Source organism: Onychomys torridus, chromosome 10, assembly GCF_903995425.1.
Source record: "Onychomys torridus chromosome 10, mOncTor1.1, whole genome shotgun sequence".
NCBI classification, from domain to species: Eukaryota; Metazoa; Chordata; class Mammalia; order Rodentia; family Cricetidae; genus Onychomys; species Onychomys torridus.
Window position 1 is genome coordinate 31,458,490 of NC_050452.1, and position 16,419 is coordinate 31,474,908.

At 52.5% G+C, this 16,419-nt stretch overlaps 1 protein-coding gene across 2 annotated transcripts in view; it reads left to right on the forward strand.

Annotated features, from left to right (window-relative positions):
* Positions 1-1,152: 1,152 nt before the first annotated feature.
* Crmp1 (collapsin response mediator protein 1) overlaps positions 1,153-16,419 on the forward strand; it is a 54,543-nt gene continuing 39,276 nt past the window's right edge. Inside the window, exon 1 of one of the 2 annotated variants that reach the window (XM_036200561.1) lies at positions 1,153-1,644. In XM_036200561.1, coding sequence (XP_036056454.1) covers positions 1,264-1,644 — 381 coding nt within the window. In that variant the 5' untranslated portion in view covers positions 1,153-1,263. Of the gene's footprint in view, positions 1,645-4,952; positions 5,281-16,419 lie in introns of those variants that run through there. The other variant, XM_036200562.1, reaches the window with a different exon arrangement.

Sequence of the window (16,419 nt, forward strand, 5' to 3'; positions counted from 1 at the left end):
TGACTGTTGCCTGGCCTCTGCGAAGGGAAACCCAAGTCTTCACACTTCTTCCTGGTTAGAAAGGCTCCTAAATCTCCAGGCATCAAGCTCCAGGCACATCTAGAGTGGACTGTACTCAGGTTGCAGGAGGTACTCATAGATGGATGCTGTTGTCTGCCTGGGTGATTGCCTGCTCTGTGTGTGTCTGTCCCTGGGTGTCTGACTCCAAAGCGTTTCTGTTTGAGAATTCTTTCCACTTCCCTCATGTCTGGTGGGGATGTGTGTGGGTTCCCTGTCAGCAGTCTACAGGCTAGTATGTGTGGAGGAGCTGTGTGAATTTGCCTTTGGAACTGTGTGGAAATTCTCCATCCTGAGGTGTCGTTGGAGTGTGCATCCAGCAGGCGTGTGGGTCACTGGTTCATGTACAAGCACCTGGGAGTTAATACTAACATGGCCCCCTTGCTGTGCAGTAGGGACCTCTGTTCCTGAGTTCTGCAGTTCTTGTATCATTTCCCCTCAGAAGGTTGGCCCTTGAGAACAGGGATTTCATTATACTGTTAGCCCAGTCCTCAGCATTACTAGTACCAGTCCCTATTAGGCAATCAGTGTAGTAGTGTTGAGTGAGCCAATGGGGAGCTGGATGTGTATGCCTCTGACTGTGCATTTAAGTTCACTTAACTTCTGATTTTTGTGATGTGTGGGGTTACCTGACAGTGAGAATCTCTGGTGTGTGTGTGTGTGTGTGTGTGTGTGTGTGTGTGTGTCCATGGTGTGCCACTGTCTGGAAGGAGTGCCAAGGTATCTGACTTGGGTAATATACCAGCATGCCTGTGCAACTCTGCTGTGTGATGTGAAGCTTCACTGAGTGTGTGTGTGTGTGTGTGTGTGTGTGTGTGTGTGTGTGTGTGGTGTGCGCGCGCGCACCGCCCCCACCCGGTCTCTGTCCGCGCCCTGCGCTCCTCTAGGAGGCGGAGAGCCGGGTGTGTGGAGGGCACTGCGGCTCGGCCGCCCGCCCTCCGCGCTGCGGCGCCAGAACGTCACCACCCCTCCCCGCCCCGGCAGCGGTCTCCGCCCCCGCGGTCCTTTGTAGCTGGCAGTGGCGGCGGCCTCGGTCACTGCAGGCCCCGCCCCGCCCCGCCCAGACCCCGCCCCCCGCGGGCCACGCCCCAGTCCTTCCTCCCTCCCTCCCTGCCCCACCGCAGTTGCGCTTGGGCCGCCACGGGCCCGCACCGAGGCGCGCAGCGCGGAGCCAGAGGTGGCAAGGGCTGCCGGGCGAGGACGGGGATGGCGGAACGGCGGCGCGCGTGGAACACCGAGGACGACCTGCCGGTGTACCTGGCGCGGCCGGGCAGCGCAGCGCAGACCCCGCGCCAGAAGTACGGCGGCATGTTCGCCGCTGTGGAGGGCGCCTACGAGAACAAGACCATCGACTTCGACGCCTACAGCGTGGGCCGCCGCGGCTCTGCGCGCACGCCACGCAGCGCTGGCCGGTCTGACGCCGTGGGCCTGCCGTGCCCCGGCGGCAGCGAGGACACGGCCAGCGATGTGAGTGAGCCCTCTGGCTCTGCCGTCAGCTCGCCAGGCGATCGCGATGACAGACCGCCGGCGTTGCGCATCCGATGCCCTGCGCCCCGCGACCTGCCACTCGGTCGGGACAATGGCCAGGTACCCTCGGGGCGCGTGAGCCGGACGTGGGGGGCGGGGCCCTTGGAGACCTAGGGTTTGGGCGGCGTGAGGACGAGTGCTAGGGCCCATTGCCACCAGGTTCTGGGGACTGCAACGGCCCCTCCCCCACTTTATCCTACGAGAGGTTCAGAGAGGTTGGAAGCTAGGCCAGGGCTGGCCAGCATAGCCTCTGGACTCCGGAGGAACCTGTCAGGTCCAGGAAGCCAGAGTCAGGTTCTGAGAGGGGAAGTAAGTTGCTGCAGCTGCTGCTAAGGGACCTGTAAGATGAATTTAAGCCTCATCTCTCCTTCTGCGGTTCTGTGAACAGGGAGCGTTCTCTATCTTCCTCCATCTATCTATTCTCTCACTCAGTGATTGTGGAGTGCTTACGCTTCACCCGGCTCTGGGAGAGGTTCACCGAACGACTCGACTCATAAGGCTGTTCCCCGACCCTCCCTCCCTGCGGGACGATTTAGTTAAGGGTTTAGATGGTGGGCAGTTAGAGATCATCCAGGGTGTGCAAGTTGAAGGGGAACCTGAGATTTGAACTCCGACTTCTGAAAATGAGGAGGGCTCTCGGGGAAAGGCACGACCAGGGTTTGGGCCCTATAGGTTTTCTTCTCTAAGTTGAGATTTCCAAGGGAACATGGTTGGACTGACAGAAGAGTCCTGGCCTGGTGGGTGAGGTCAGAGCCACGTGCCTGGAAAACAGAAGTTGGAGTAACGCGGAGAGCTGGCTGGCCTGGCTAGGCAGCTTGGCCCCACCCTCCAGAAGTTCCCAGGCTGGGACGAGCTGTGGACTTCTTTCTAGGATTGAGTTCATTCAAGTAGAGAGTGATCAATAAATGCTTGCTGTTGAGTTATATTATCATTCTCTTTTTAATTATTTAGCCCTTCTCATTAACGCTATGAGAGGCACAAAATGAACCAAGAGGGAGGGATAGCTTGAACAGAACTGTAATCTGGACAAGCGTATTGGGGAAGGAAATGGGCTGGCCTGTGGGTGGTTGGAATCCTTGCCTCTGGCGCTTTCCCCCTGATTAGGAGCTCTCCGTGGTCCTGAATCTGGGGCCTGGGAGTAGGAGGCGGGGGTGAGGAGTCCAGCCTTTGCTTCCTTATCCCTTTATCTCCTTCTTGGAAGTTGGACCTCTCGTGGGAAACAGGATCTCTGGCTCCACCAGAGGCTTCAGGGCTCCGAAACCCAGCCACCACCTGAACCAGCCGAGGTGTTTCAATTTCTTTAAGCTGCCTCCATCTGTGACCCGAGAGTGGCAGTCTGCTCTCAGCTTCCCTCAAGGGGAGTGCCAGGGAGGCCAGTGCTCTTTGTGCCTGGCCCGGAGCTGTCCTTGGCTAAGCGGTGGTGGTCAGGGTCATCTACACCAGGTTTGTCTCCAGCTCTGCCATGGCCGGTGAGGCAGCTGTGCTTTGGTGTTTCTGGACGCTGGTCACTTCACCTGCTCCTGTGTTCTTCCCTCCCGGGTCCCCTCTGTGCTTTCTCCCTGGCTTCTTAGGGATTGGACAAAAGGCCGCGTCCGAATCCTCTCCAAGTACTCCCTGGTAGAGATTGTGGAGCGGAGGAGCTCGCGGTCTCTCTGGATAGAGTAATTTACTTTGTGAAAACCGCAGGGCTTGGGTTGCAGAGGACTGGGGATCCGGGGCTGGCCTCACCACTCCTGCAAAGGGTGCCCAGGCCCCTCCCCCGCCCACAAGGCTCTTTCCTAGGAGGGAGGAGGGATTTCTACAGCGCAGGCGCAACGTTTGCAGTTGCCAGAGGCTGATGGCTGCAGCGCTTTGTAAGGGCAAAGTCTGCTTGGGAGCAGCAATCTGTTTGGCCAGTAGCGAACACGGCTCCTCCCTCTGACTTGCACGAGGCCCAGCCCCTCGAGGTAGCTTGCCTGCCCAGAACCCCCTGACTGACCCCCGGGAATGCCCGGGTACTGGAACCCATGATTTAGTACTGAAGAAGGGAATCCAGGAGTCAGTTTGAAGGATGCCGCTGCCATCCGCAGCTTCCGGTCATTAATGAGAATTTAGGAGCCAGAGCACTGACAGGACTTAATGAGTAGGGAACCCGCACCGAAATCTGCCTGGATCTGGCTTCCAGACGCTAATATATCTCATTTTATCTCTGCATATGTGCGGAATTTTACCTCTGGCAAGCTTTAGTTTCCCATCTGTAAAAAGGGAAAATAATGGCCCAGTGTGTTCCCCGATATAAGCTTGTTCGCTCGGATCCTATAACCTCACCTGGTCTCTTGCAATGGGCTAGAGAACCGGCTTTCTCCGTGTGGTGGAGGATGCCAGGCCCCAGCAGGGTCCACAGATTTTTTTTTTCCCCGTGCCTCACCTTCCATGGCAACCCGGAAGTGGAGGAGAGTGTCTATGCACAGGGTCAGTGGAGGGAATTGTGCAGGCAGGAAATGAGCTCATTGGTAGGGAAATGGCTTACTTCTGCCTGGGGGCAGCTGCCCAGTGCTTTGAGGCCGGTTAGGGCTCCCTCATCCACCTTTTGTCCTCTCTTGGTGAAGTTTGGCAAGCCATGTCCTGCCTTCTTGCTTGTCTCTCCTAAAGCAACATCGGTACCATGGGTCCCCTGGGCTTTGAATACTTAAATGAGAGGCAGGAAAACCTGCATTCTTTCCCTGTCCCCAGAGCTAGACACCTTGGTGCCAGTTATAGCTTTCCAAGCACTCATTGCCGGGCCACTGGACACAATGACAGAACACTGAGGGGAGCGAGCGGATGAAGGGTCAGAGCCCATCACCCATGGATTCGGGCCTCATCCTTTTTGCTGCATTGCCTCTTCCTGGAAGTGAAAATAGAGAGTCAAGAGAGATGAAGGCTCTGGAGATGGGCCCGGGAAAATGAGTAACCCGTGATTGAGGTGCTATTCAAGGGTACAGCGTGAATGAAGGCTTGGATTTGGATATGGTAAAGGACCCATTCAGGGGACGGAGAAACTGAGACCATGGAAGGAGTGGCCAGAGGGGTCTTTGAGTGCGACCCTGAAGGGCCTAGGATGCTTCCAGAAATTAGGGAGAGTGCTGGCTCCCTGCCCACACTCCCTCCCAAGCACAGGTTACACACAGAGACTCAGAGACACCTGTGGCGCTGCTCAAGGCCTTTGCCCGCGCACCGGAAGGCTGTTTCTTGCTTTTAAACAACACAGAATGGACAGCAAATTGTCCTAATTGCGCGAGCAAGGCCGGGGCGAGGGCGAGGGCGCGGGGCGGGGGTCGGGGGCGGAGTAGGGGGAGATCGGAAGGCAAGCGCTTCCTGGTTCGAGCCGAGAGGGGCGAATCCGGTTCTGCTGCCGCCACCGGGAGGAGCTGTCTGTCTTCAGCGCCCTCCTCTCGCCCTGCCTCTCCCTCCTCCTCCCGCCCTCCTTGCCAAGCCGGGAGGTGCAGGCAGCCGGAGCAGCGGCGGCGGGCCGAGCAGCGGGGAGTGGGCAGCGGTGGGCGCCGAGCTTCTGTCCTTTCTTCCATCCCTTTCGGGCCTTTGTCGCCGCTCCCACGAGTATCTCCGCCGGGAGAGAGCCGGGTAGGGCGTCAGACAGCCGGCAGGTCCAGCAGCCAGGCGGAGGGCTCCAGGGGGGCCATGTCTCATCAGGGGAAGAAGAGCATCCCGCACATCACGGTAAGCCCCCACTCCCCTGCCCTGCCCTGCCGCGGTGCTTTGTGGCGTGGGGGTGGTCGCCATCAGGGTCCAGACCCGTGTGGGGGGGACAGCAGGGGTGCCCCCGGAGGCTTCCTGCGTCGCCGCGAGTGGGGCGGGGCCCGTTTCGCCGATGCCGCCCCCTCCCCCTCTGGGGACAATGAGGGGAAGCCCCGCATGGCAGGGCGGGGCTGGAGTCTCCGGTCCCACTCCCCGCGGGCGTGCAGCCCCCTCCCTCCGCGGGATGTGCCGGGAGGATGGCGTGGCCGGGAAGGATGCGGAGCTGAACAAAAGAGGGAGGGGCGCGGGGTCCCAGCCCACTCCCTTGGGCCTCACGCGAGGATGGAGAGGGTGTGCCTGGCCTAGTGCACCAACATCCCTCCCTTGCACCTTGCAGCCTTCAGAGGACGGAAAAAGATGTGGCTCTTCACTCCTCGCTTGCTGAAGGGGTGAAAGGCCGGAATTGGAGCTGCGCCATGATGGAGGCACCGCTCCCACGTCTCACTGCAGCTAAAAATAACCCAGTGGTCCACACTGGCAGCTGCGGCTTCTTAAGGGTTAACCGCAAAGCCTGAGCAGCCCGAAGGTGGGACAGTAGTGTAGGCTGAACATCTGGGCTGTGTCTCGGGGTGTGGCCGGAAACAAAGGAGGGCTGATCTCTAAGCTTTGTCTAGGCTGGGAGCTAAGGGTGATGAGGTCAGAAGCTACATCCTCAACTGAGTTCCTGCCTGGTATTAGAACCAGCAGACAGTTGCCCAGAGCTGGCAGCCCAGAGACTGGGGTGGCAATACTGGCGCATTCAGGTGCCGGGATACGGGATTCCCAGAGCTGGCATTCCCCTGGGTGAATCTTGAGGTTTGAGGGTGGAGACTCGGTTTGATTCATGCAGGTTCTGGCTCAGGGTCAGCTCCAGGGCTCCTTCAGGGCAGCTTGGGGTAGGAGATGGGTGCTGACTATTCTTAGGCACCTGTCAAATGTGATACCCTGCTAGTTTTATAGTCCCCGGGAGAACCTTTCAGGGAAGTGCTGTTAGGAAGCAGGGGGAGATTGGAAAGTGAGCTGTGAGTATGGGTGATAAGGAGAGTGGAAGGAGTCTTGGTTCCCCACCTCTGTTTTGCCCTGTCTGACTTTCACTCCTCCTGAACCCAGCATCAGCTCTGGCCACCAGACCTCTTTTGAGTTCCTACTTACTGATGTGACTCTAGGGGCTGTAGGCTGAATCATATCTATCCAATTTGTAAGCCCTGTAGCTAGGAGAAGCCCTTGGAGGGAATGTGGTGGCCATCTGCCAGACAGCGAGGGAAGAAAGCCTGGGATTATTTGAGCAGGTTCCTGCTGGAGGGCCTGCTGATCTTGGGCCCCTGCCAGGGGAACTGAGGCAGGTGATGAGATGGGGCTGATGCAGGGACTAATAGCTTGGGGTCCCTCTGTGTTTTGTGTTCCTGGCAGATCTAAGCTTCAGGGCGCCTATGTCTCAGGTTGAAGTTCAACAGATGGCTGCTAGGCAGGTCTGCAGGAAGGGCTCCATTGGAGTCATTCCTATGGCTCTCAGTCTGTTGAGCTGCAGGGCCATCCTGCTGTGACCTTCTGCAATGGAGATGAAGGGCTTAGCCTTTACACCAGATGGCTGTGGGTATGTGTCCTGTTATGGTGGCTCTCTGAGCCTCAGTGCTTTGATATCCATAGCAGGTGCCCCCACAAGACTCATGAGCAGCCTGGCCATCCCAGCAGAGCTGTTAGTGAGTTGGCACACTTGACCTGTGAAAGGCCTGGGTACCACTGGTCTGTCTGCTGCTTTAATCCTTTATGCAAAGCAGGCAATTAACCTATGGGACTATTGCAGAGATGCTACACCAACCTCAGGAAGAGGTTCCAGTGAGTATGGTGAGGAGAGATGCAGAAATGGTATATAAGATGCAAAATCCTTTGGAGCACATTGTCTGCCTCAACCAAAAAAAAAAAAAAAAAAGTGGTTTTAAGAGGAAATAGCAAACTTGAGAAGCTCAATGTGAATGGCTCTAGCTTGTAAGACCCTTCCTATACCTGGAGACCTTTTGCTAATGGTACATAGACTGTGATGGGGTCCCCTTTTAAAATGCCACTGTGGCTTTCTAAATACTACAGCCCTCACCTGTTCCCCAGCAGTCACTGGGTAATTTATAGTAAGTGCCTGGTCTCTGTCAAGCACAGGGACATTGGGAAGGAGATGGCCTTAGCTCCCACAGTTAGCAATAATTGATCCCTAATCCACAAATGGCCATAAAGGGTGGTGGGTAAGTTAAAAGCGTTAAGGGATCTGCAGGCAACTTCAGCAGGTGCATAAGGACAGGGGTCAAAGGAGGTGGCTTTTGGGGGAGGCAGGAGGAGAGCCAGCATTGTGGAATGCCACCTCTGCTACCTTGTGGCTTCTCTGCACACTGAAAGCAAACCTTGGAAAAGTCAAAGGTGTTTCAGGCAGCCCCAGGAGAGGCCTGAGGTGCAGGAAGGCTCAAGATGCAGGCCACAGAAGCAAGCAGAGAGCACAGCTGCAGCCTCAGATCCCTCCTTCAGGGGCCTAGATGGCTCCGCAGGCCCCTAAATCTCTGTTATGGGGAGAGATCCACAGAGATGGAGATCTAGGCTTTAGTGGGGGAATTCAGAGGTGTGTGCCAGAACAGGAAGCATGGGCACACAGACTGTGTACCTTACGGACAGACATGGAGATGGAATTAGGAAAATGCTCTACTCTGATTGGCTCTGATGTGGAGTCATTTCTTCTTTTAAGCATCCCAATCCTTCCTGACATGATGGGCAGTCTGGCCTGATGGAGAAGGATGTTGGGAAACACACACTTAGTCTCTGTCCCTGGGGGCTGTTTAAAATATTGATGAAGCTCTTTCTTGGGTGGATTTTACTGTAATGAATAGCACAGATTGGGGGGGGGGGTTTAACATAGCTGAAGCTATTTACAGGTGCCCACCGTGTTTAACAAGTAGAGTGTGATGGGTGTGGCTCTGAGCAAACAAAGGCACTGGACTCCCTGGTCCTGCAGAAGCTCTTGGCTCTCAGAGGAGCCATGGTTGCAGGGTCGGAGAGTGAGGGAGGTTGTGTGGTTGCTCAGCTGGGTGCTGGGGGAAGAGTCAGGGAGCTTGCTACCTTGCTACCGAGCTTCTGGTTATTATTAACAATGGGACTTGCAGCTCTTGCTGTAGTCTGCATGACTCCTATTATCTCCCATGTGGATCTTAGAACCATGGGAAGAGGGTAGCCTGGGAGTATCACCAATCATCATTGCTTCCCAAAGAGAAAACTAAGGCTCGAAGGTATCAGTGGTGGGTCACTGGGCTATGGAGGAAAGATTTACATTCAAGTTCACATTCAAGAAGGCAGAGTGAATGGGTTGTTCCGCTTGCTGAGACAATCACTGGGTGGATGTGTTGGTATGTGAGCTTGTATATGTGAGTATATAGTGGTGTGGAAATGAGCGTGTGTGTGTGTGTGTGTGTGTGTGTGTGTGTGTGTGTGTTTAGTCAAACAATGAAGGCAGGGAAGAAACTTATACTGGGCTGAAGTTGTGACTGTAATGTAAAACATACAGGGAAAAAAAAAAAAAAGAAACCAAAACCAAAAATTGCAAACCCGTGAAGCATATGGTGGGCTATCCCGAATGGGACATTCATATAGAGTAAATGTTCATTTATTCCTCGAGTCTGTACACAAAGGATTTGGATACTTGTACCATTTGGAAAATCAGTTAGAAGCCACACACCAGCACTGAGGACCCAGGAGGAACAGAGGGCAGCATGCCAAGGCCACCATGAGCTGATCCGAGCTTCTGCCATCCAGACAGAGACAGAAACCCCCAGTCATGCCAAGTTCATGGGCAGGGGGAAGTGAGCCAAATTCTAAGGGAAAATATTTTTATTACAACCAAATTCTTTTTTTTTAAATTTTTTTTTTCTGGAGCTGAGGACCAAACCACATTGTACTTGCTAGGCAAGTGCTCTACCACTGAGCTAAATCCCCAACCCCCCTAAAGAGGGTTTCAGAAGGGACACAAAAGTAACAGGGCATTGTCACAGCATGGTGGCACCAGTTTTGAATGCTTATCCTTTTAAATAATTTTTTTGGTTTTTGAATTTTTTTTTTTGAAACAGGATCTCACTCTGTAGCTCAGGCTAGCTTCTACTATCAATACTCTTGTTTAGTCTTTCCAAGTGCTGAGGTTACAGGCATGAACCACCATTCATCATAACAGTTGTTTCTTATGTTCATTACAAAGTGAACTTGGCTGATACTCAACTCATGGAACACATTCAGTGTCATACTCCCAAGAGTTCCTGGCACATAGCTAGTGTCTAATAGGTCAGACATAGCTTGTGCAAGCTGAGGAAATAGAAACTTGATTTTCACCTTTGTGGCTAGTACTGTTCTAATAGTGACTGTACAGGATGCCTTACCAAGCTTGCCATCCTTTTGACAAAGCGCACACACCTGAAACGAGTTAATAGCGGCCAAAGGACAGGTTGAATCAGAGCATGCCAGAGGGAATTCTAAGATAAGGACCTGGCCTTGGTTCTGGGTTTCACAGTGGCATGGAAAGAAGTCAGTTGCTGGGCACAAGATAGAACAGTGTAGATGAGATCTGAGTTGGGAGAAGAGCACCGTCATCAAAAAAGATGAGTTTTACACAGAAGAGTCAGAAGGGAGGGACTTGAGAGAGATCCAAATTTCTGGGCAGCTGAAGATGCTTCAGGGCTGTGGATGTGTGTACTGTGCCCAAGATAACAGAAATAACACAGACTCTGAGGAGGCATCTGATCCTGGGCAAGTAACTTCCTCTTCTTATAGATTGAATTCCATTTCTTACTGCAAAATAGGTGACGACATTGAGATTCAACATTACAGGGCATTCTGACACCCTGTGGGTCATAGGAAGGCCCTGGGAGATGGCTGGTGTGTTAGAAGAAACAGTGATGATTCTCAAGTCAGGATGTCCGGGTTTGAATCTTGGGAATTCACAAGGCCTCTCCTTTCATCAACTTTTCTCTATGGCCATTTATGGAATGAGACTAGTAAGAGCAGCCACCATGCCCCCCCCCCCCCCTGAAAAATGCATAAGGTGCTGAGAACAGTTTCTGCACAGAGGAAACACCACATGGGTTAGCTGTCAGCACCATCACTGTGGGACAGTGTATCGGTCCTCATTGTGCAACAGTATTTAACCCTGAGATCTAGCTCATGCCAAAAGCTGTAACCTTGCCCCTGCTGCTGTTAGAAGGTGCATCTGCCCCATGTATCTCTTCACATTGAGACCCTGGCTGAAGGAGGAGCAGAACATGCAGACTGGAAGCCACCTAAAAGACCTTTGGGAACTTCTGCCCCATCATGGCATATATTATGTTTCAAGTCGTAGCACTTGGAGCCCCGAGTCAGGATAATCCTGGAGTCAGTTTCCTGGAGGTGAGCAGAGGATTTCATGGGCCAGTTCTGGTCTTGAAGAGACGCTGGTAATCATCTTTGGAAACCGATGCTGATCTTGTTATGGAAATGTAAGAGTACTGGGGAAAAGGCTCAGTGCTGGTTCTTAGGTGCAGTTGGCTCAAAGGGCAGTTAGCAGTACAAAGCCATTCCAGCTGTGGTGGTCCCCAGCCTGTGGGAGTGGAGTGGTGTGCTGGACTGCAGGTCAGCGGTCAGCAGCAAAGTTTACAGAGTGTTTCAGGAACATCTGTCTGCAGCGCTCGGAGTACCCACAGGTGTGAGTAGAGCCTGGTTTAATGCTGTGAGCAAAAATGAAGCATCTGGTGCTGACAAGACAAAGAAGCCTCAGAAGATGTCCCCCACCCCGCAGGACCAAGGAGGACTAGGTCAGGGCAGCGGACTGTGGGATGGTGTTGAAGTACAAATCTGTGCAAATCAGCTGCTAAGGGCCTCCAGGAGATCAGGAAACATGGCTGCCTACCTAGATGGTGGTGTTTGGTATTTAAATCCCTCAGGAATGCTGCTAGGTTTTAGACCATTTTGACCATATTTCCTGGCTAGAGGGGCTGAGAACCATTTCCCTGGATAGATATGATGTCTAGATCCTGAGTTTTGCTCTGAGCAGATGCAGCTGTGAATTGGTGCTGGTGGTTCATGAAGTGGCGTGGGAGCTGGGATACTTGACAGAGAATGTGGTTCAGCAAACTTAAGTGGGGCTGGGGAGGTGGCTCAGTGTGTAAAATGCTTGCCACACAGCATGAGTCTGTACCCCTAACACCTGTGAAAAGGCTGGGTGTGGTGGTACACCTCTGTAACTCCCGTTCTGGGGATTGTGTGGGGCACTGGTCAGTGAGACAGGCAGATCTCCAGAGCCCACTGGCCAGCCATCCTAACCAAATCCATGCGCTCCGGGTTCAGTGAGAGACCCTATCTTAAATAATATGGTGGAGAGCAGTTGAGGAAGACATCCCACAGTACCATCTGACTCTCCACATATACGTTATCTGATGGACACTTGCACGTATCCACTTGGACGGATTTGTGTAACACACACACACACACAAAGCAAGAGCAAACAGGTGAAAGGATGTGGTTGTGTGAGCTCTCAGTCCTATAGACCTCATTCAGTCCTCCGCTTCAGGAGCCTAGAGCTCCCGCCTTGGGTAGTATCACTTTGCCTAGCATTCTACCTTTACCATCACGATCTCTTCTCTAAGGAGCACCTTTCTTCCCAAGGTGAGAGCCATGAGCTCTTTGGTTAATTTCTCATGCCCATATGCTCCACTTTACCGTAAGCCTGTGGAGGACTGGGAGAATCACCCCTCTTCAGCCTCTCTTCAGGAGCACTCCTGACTGCACTTGCCAGTCACCTCAGGGGCTCCTTATTGTGTGTGGGGGATGGATGAGTCCACATGGTGAGCCATGCTTCTTGGCTGAGTGAGATTTTAGCTACCCCCCTGCATGGATTCTCCTTCTTTCAGTCCTGCCTGTGGGCTTAGCTCTGAGCTAGTTTGCACCATGAAGGGCGTTAGAAAGGGAGGCTCTTCTAGAGTGGAGCCTTGGCAGTAGGGAGAGGGCAGATCTGCTTCGCCAATAAGCTTCACCGGCTTTCACACTGGGATATGCTTTCACACTGGACAGCATCCTTTCCAGAACTGTTCACATTCAAGTTGGGACATGTATGCATGACTGTATTCCCAGAGGCTTGACTCAGTAACAACCTGGTATCAGAACGGGGTAGTTTCAAGGAGGACTCAATGGATCTGATACAGAACCAAACCATGTAGAGCAACACACAGCCACTGAAGGGATGTAGTGCCTATCATCAGACCAGGCTGGTGTGCACACATGTGCAGACATGCATGTTGGTGGAAATGGAACCCAGACTGTGATGCATGCCAGGCAAGGACTCTACCACCAAGCTAGATCATTAGCAGAAAGGTGCTTTTTGTCATAACAGATCCCCAAGAGTGAAGTGATAGTGCAGTCTCCACAAATATTTGCATTCTGTAACCTCTACATTGAAGGGAACCTTATAAACGCGGGGAGGTTTCCTGTGTTTATGTCGGGACATGCCTGACATGATTGATGCTCCTTGTTCATGCAGGAATTCCAAATGCCTTCTAGAATCTTTAGAGTTACAGGAGGTCACCACCTCCCACACAGCTGGACTTGCTCTGGGACCACTCTGTGTGGCAGATGTTTCTTGTGTGAAGCGCCCTTGTTTTGTCTGAGAAATGACCCAGGGCTCTACTCTCCTGCTGCTGTCAATACTGGGGGAGGTGTTCTTCAACTACGAGGGCCTTCTCTTCTCCCACCACCCCAGTTGTTCTTCTGTGCCAAGAACGGCATGACGTTTGGCTTCTCTTCCTCTCTGTCCCAGCTTCCTTTTGGTTGCTGTGATGAAACACTCTCACCAAAAGCAATTTCGGGGAAGAAAAGGGTTTGGCTTACACTTCCAAGTCATCATCTGCCGCTGAGGGAAGTCAGGGCAAGAACCAAAGCAGCAAGTTGAAGGCAGGTTTGGTTGATTGCTACTCTATGTAGTGTTCTCTCTTACAAGGGAACTTCCTCACAGCCAAGGAAATATAGCAGAAACCATGGAGGCATGTGCTGGCTCATTCACAGGCTCATGATCAACTAGTTACTTTATACAGCTCCAGGACCACCTGCCCAGGGAATGGTACCACCCACAGTGGGCTGGGCCCTTTCACATCAGGTAGCAGGACAATCCTTCATATGTATGTCCACAGGCCTGTCTGATCAGGGCAATCCCTTGACTAAGGATTGAGATTCTTCTCTCAGATGACTATAGGGTATGCCAAATTGACATTTAAAGCCATAGGATTCTATTCCTCCTTTTTTTCTTTTTCACTAAGGTTTATTTTGGGGCATATAGAGCAAAAGGAATCCAAAATTAAACTTGAACGATTTGGCATTGATTTTTAAATAATAAACAAGGAAAAAATTTTCCTACTTCCTCAAATGCCCGAATGCAGATGTGTGATCCTGGATCTCCTGGGCTGATGTTCAGTATATGGGCATCTTCTGGGCTTCTAGATCATATCCTGGTAATCCCATGAGGTCAGAGCTCTGACTGCTTCCATTTACAGAGGAGGGGCGCAGCCTGCAGAGGTGACATGGGGGATAAGCTGTGGTCTCAGCACCAAGTGGAAGATGTGTATCCTAGGAAATAAGGCAGATAAAGCTGAGCTGAAAGATGGAACACCTTGGATATGCTAGCCAAAGATACAGACCTCACACTGGGGGAGCTCCACATGGTGCTAGAGTCAGGCCACTGGGATGGGGATGGGGAGGCTGAGTGGACCTGGCAAGTGGCCCACCCTTCCGGGATGTTACCGGCAAAGACACAGGTAGCATTACTAAGTAAGTATGGTGGTTCTCGGCAGAGAAAGGGCAGGCCAGGCATGGAGGACCCTGGTAGGGTCCTTCGTCCTGTGGTGGGAGACACTGTTGAAAGTTTGTGGAAAGGTGTGAGACAGTTGAGTTTGTGCTTTAGAAAGTCACTTTGGCTGTCGTATGGTAGAAATGAGAGGCACATGTGAGGGCCAACTCAGGCCAGGTGCAGTAGAAGGTGGAAAGCATCAGATTGTTGTGAGGACCTTCCCAAAGTGAACAGTGCTAGGCTCCAGTGCTTTGTTTGCTCCATTGGAAGCTTGATCCCCAGTGTGTTGTGTTGGACACACGTCTCATAAGAGATAACAAGGGAAGTGGGCCTAACAGAAAGTGGTGATGCCATGGAGCTGTGCCCTTCTGAGTGGATCAGTGTAGTCAGCACGGGGACGGACTAGTTCTGAGAGGGAGCTGCGTACACCTCTGGCTGATGATACTCCCTTGCCCTTCTGTCTCCACCTTGGATGATAGCACACAGATCCTGTCACCGGTTGGCACCAGATTCTTGGGCTTCCCAGTCTCCACCATCACAAGCAAAATAAACTTGTACTGGTTAATGAGCCACCTGTCTCAGGTGTTCTGTGACAGCAGGCAAAGACAGGTGAAGACAGGCTGTGAGAGGCGGGAACAGCTGAAGTTGAAAACACACATCTTTGTATAATCCAGCTCCCCACAGAAGGACTCTAGGCAATTACTATGCCACATATTGCCCTTAGATGAACCACACCAGTTCTGCATCATGCATAGGTCCTGAAGCACAGGTGGAGATGCCTATGTGACAGGGTCAGGGTGGCTGGACTTGCCTGGTGTCTGCAGAAGATGAGCCATGTTCTCTAATAACACCCATGTTCAGTGAGATAATGAGACATTTCCAGTGTTCTTAACTCAGTAGGGCTTTATGTCTGACTCCCAGAGAAAGCATCCTTTGAAATGGTCAGAGCTTTTTAATGGGACTTATCCTCTTAGACCACATTCCCAGCCAGAGGTAAGCTGAAGTGTGGGATGCGGTGTGCCCTGGATAAATGATTCAACCGATGTGGAGGGTCTATTGTTGCTTAACCTATTTAACAGGGGGATAGAAGCTCATGCACAATCATTAGGGACAGTGAAGATATCCTTATTCCTAGATATCCCCCAGGAGTAATAGAATGGGGAGGGGGAGTTACTGTATAGGTGCCAAGTGGAACAAGATTCAAATTCTGGAACCATCTTGGTTGTGTGACTTGGAGTGAACTACGTGCCTTCTCTGAGTTTCTCCATTTGCAGCAGCTACTCTTGCTTCCTATGGGGATTTAAGGCTTAAAAATGAAAATGGAGACCCACGTGGATTTAGCTAGGGCCACCTCTTGTAGGCAGCAGGAAGGGCCTGCCCACTGGGGTCTTTGGAGAATGCGCCATTTTACAATGAAATATCCTGTCCATTTGAGTGTTTCCTGAACATTGACCAGTAGGATGCGCCTGAGGTCCTGCTGTTACAGCTGTAGTTGTCATGGAAACAGGCCTGAGCGCTATTCCCTGGGGCCCACCTACATTTCTGATTCAAAAAGGAAATGCCACCCTGCTTCCATCCAGGCAAAGGAAGGGTAAATGGGTGTTAATTAGATTGAGTTCCACACTGGTTTCCACTCCCTGGGTCTCTCCTGACTGTGGATGGATAGGCTGCCACAAGGATGGTTTTGTGTGAGTGAATACACAGATGTGTGCAGCTGTGTAGTGGCACTTGCTGTTGCCGGGCAGCCTGGTGGGAGGTGTGGAGGGATTGAGGCTGTGGCTACTGAGGGTAGGAGCCCTGCTGTGGCAGTGTGAAGTGTTAGGCTGCTCAGCTGTCAGCCGGCCTGTGTGTTCTGCACTGTACTGTACACCAAACACACACACACACACACACACACACACACACACACACACACACATACACACACACACTGCAGCTCACAGCAGCGACTGTTTACTGCATCAGGGGTCACAATGGCACTGTTCAGCTAGATGTGTCTCTGGGATTCTGTCTGGGTCAGGTTTGCTCCTCCAAGCATCTCCTTTTGGGTCACATATCACGTGGGGCATGTGGGAGGCAGACTAGAGAGGGCTGGCCTGAACCACCTGTGTCTGAAAGTCCTGCTTGGCTCATGCATCCCCGTCTCTTCTTTTGCTATTCAAACCTATTCACAGGGCTGGTCCACATCCATCACAAAGCATGACCAGGGTGGGTGGGTGGGGAATCAGGATTGGGGGTGAAAAAGCACAGCCTGT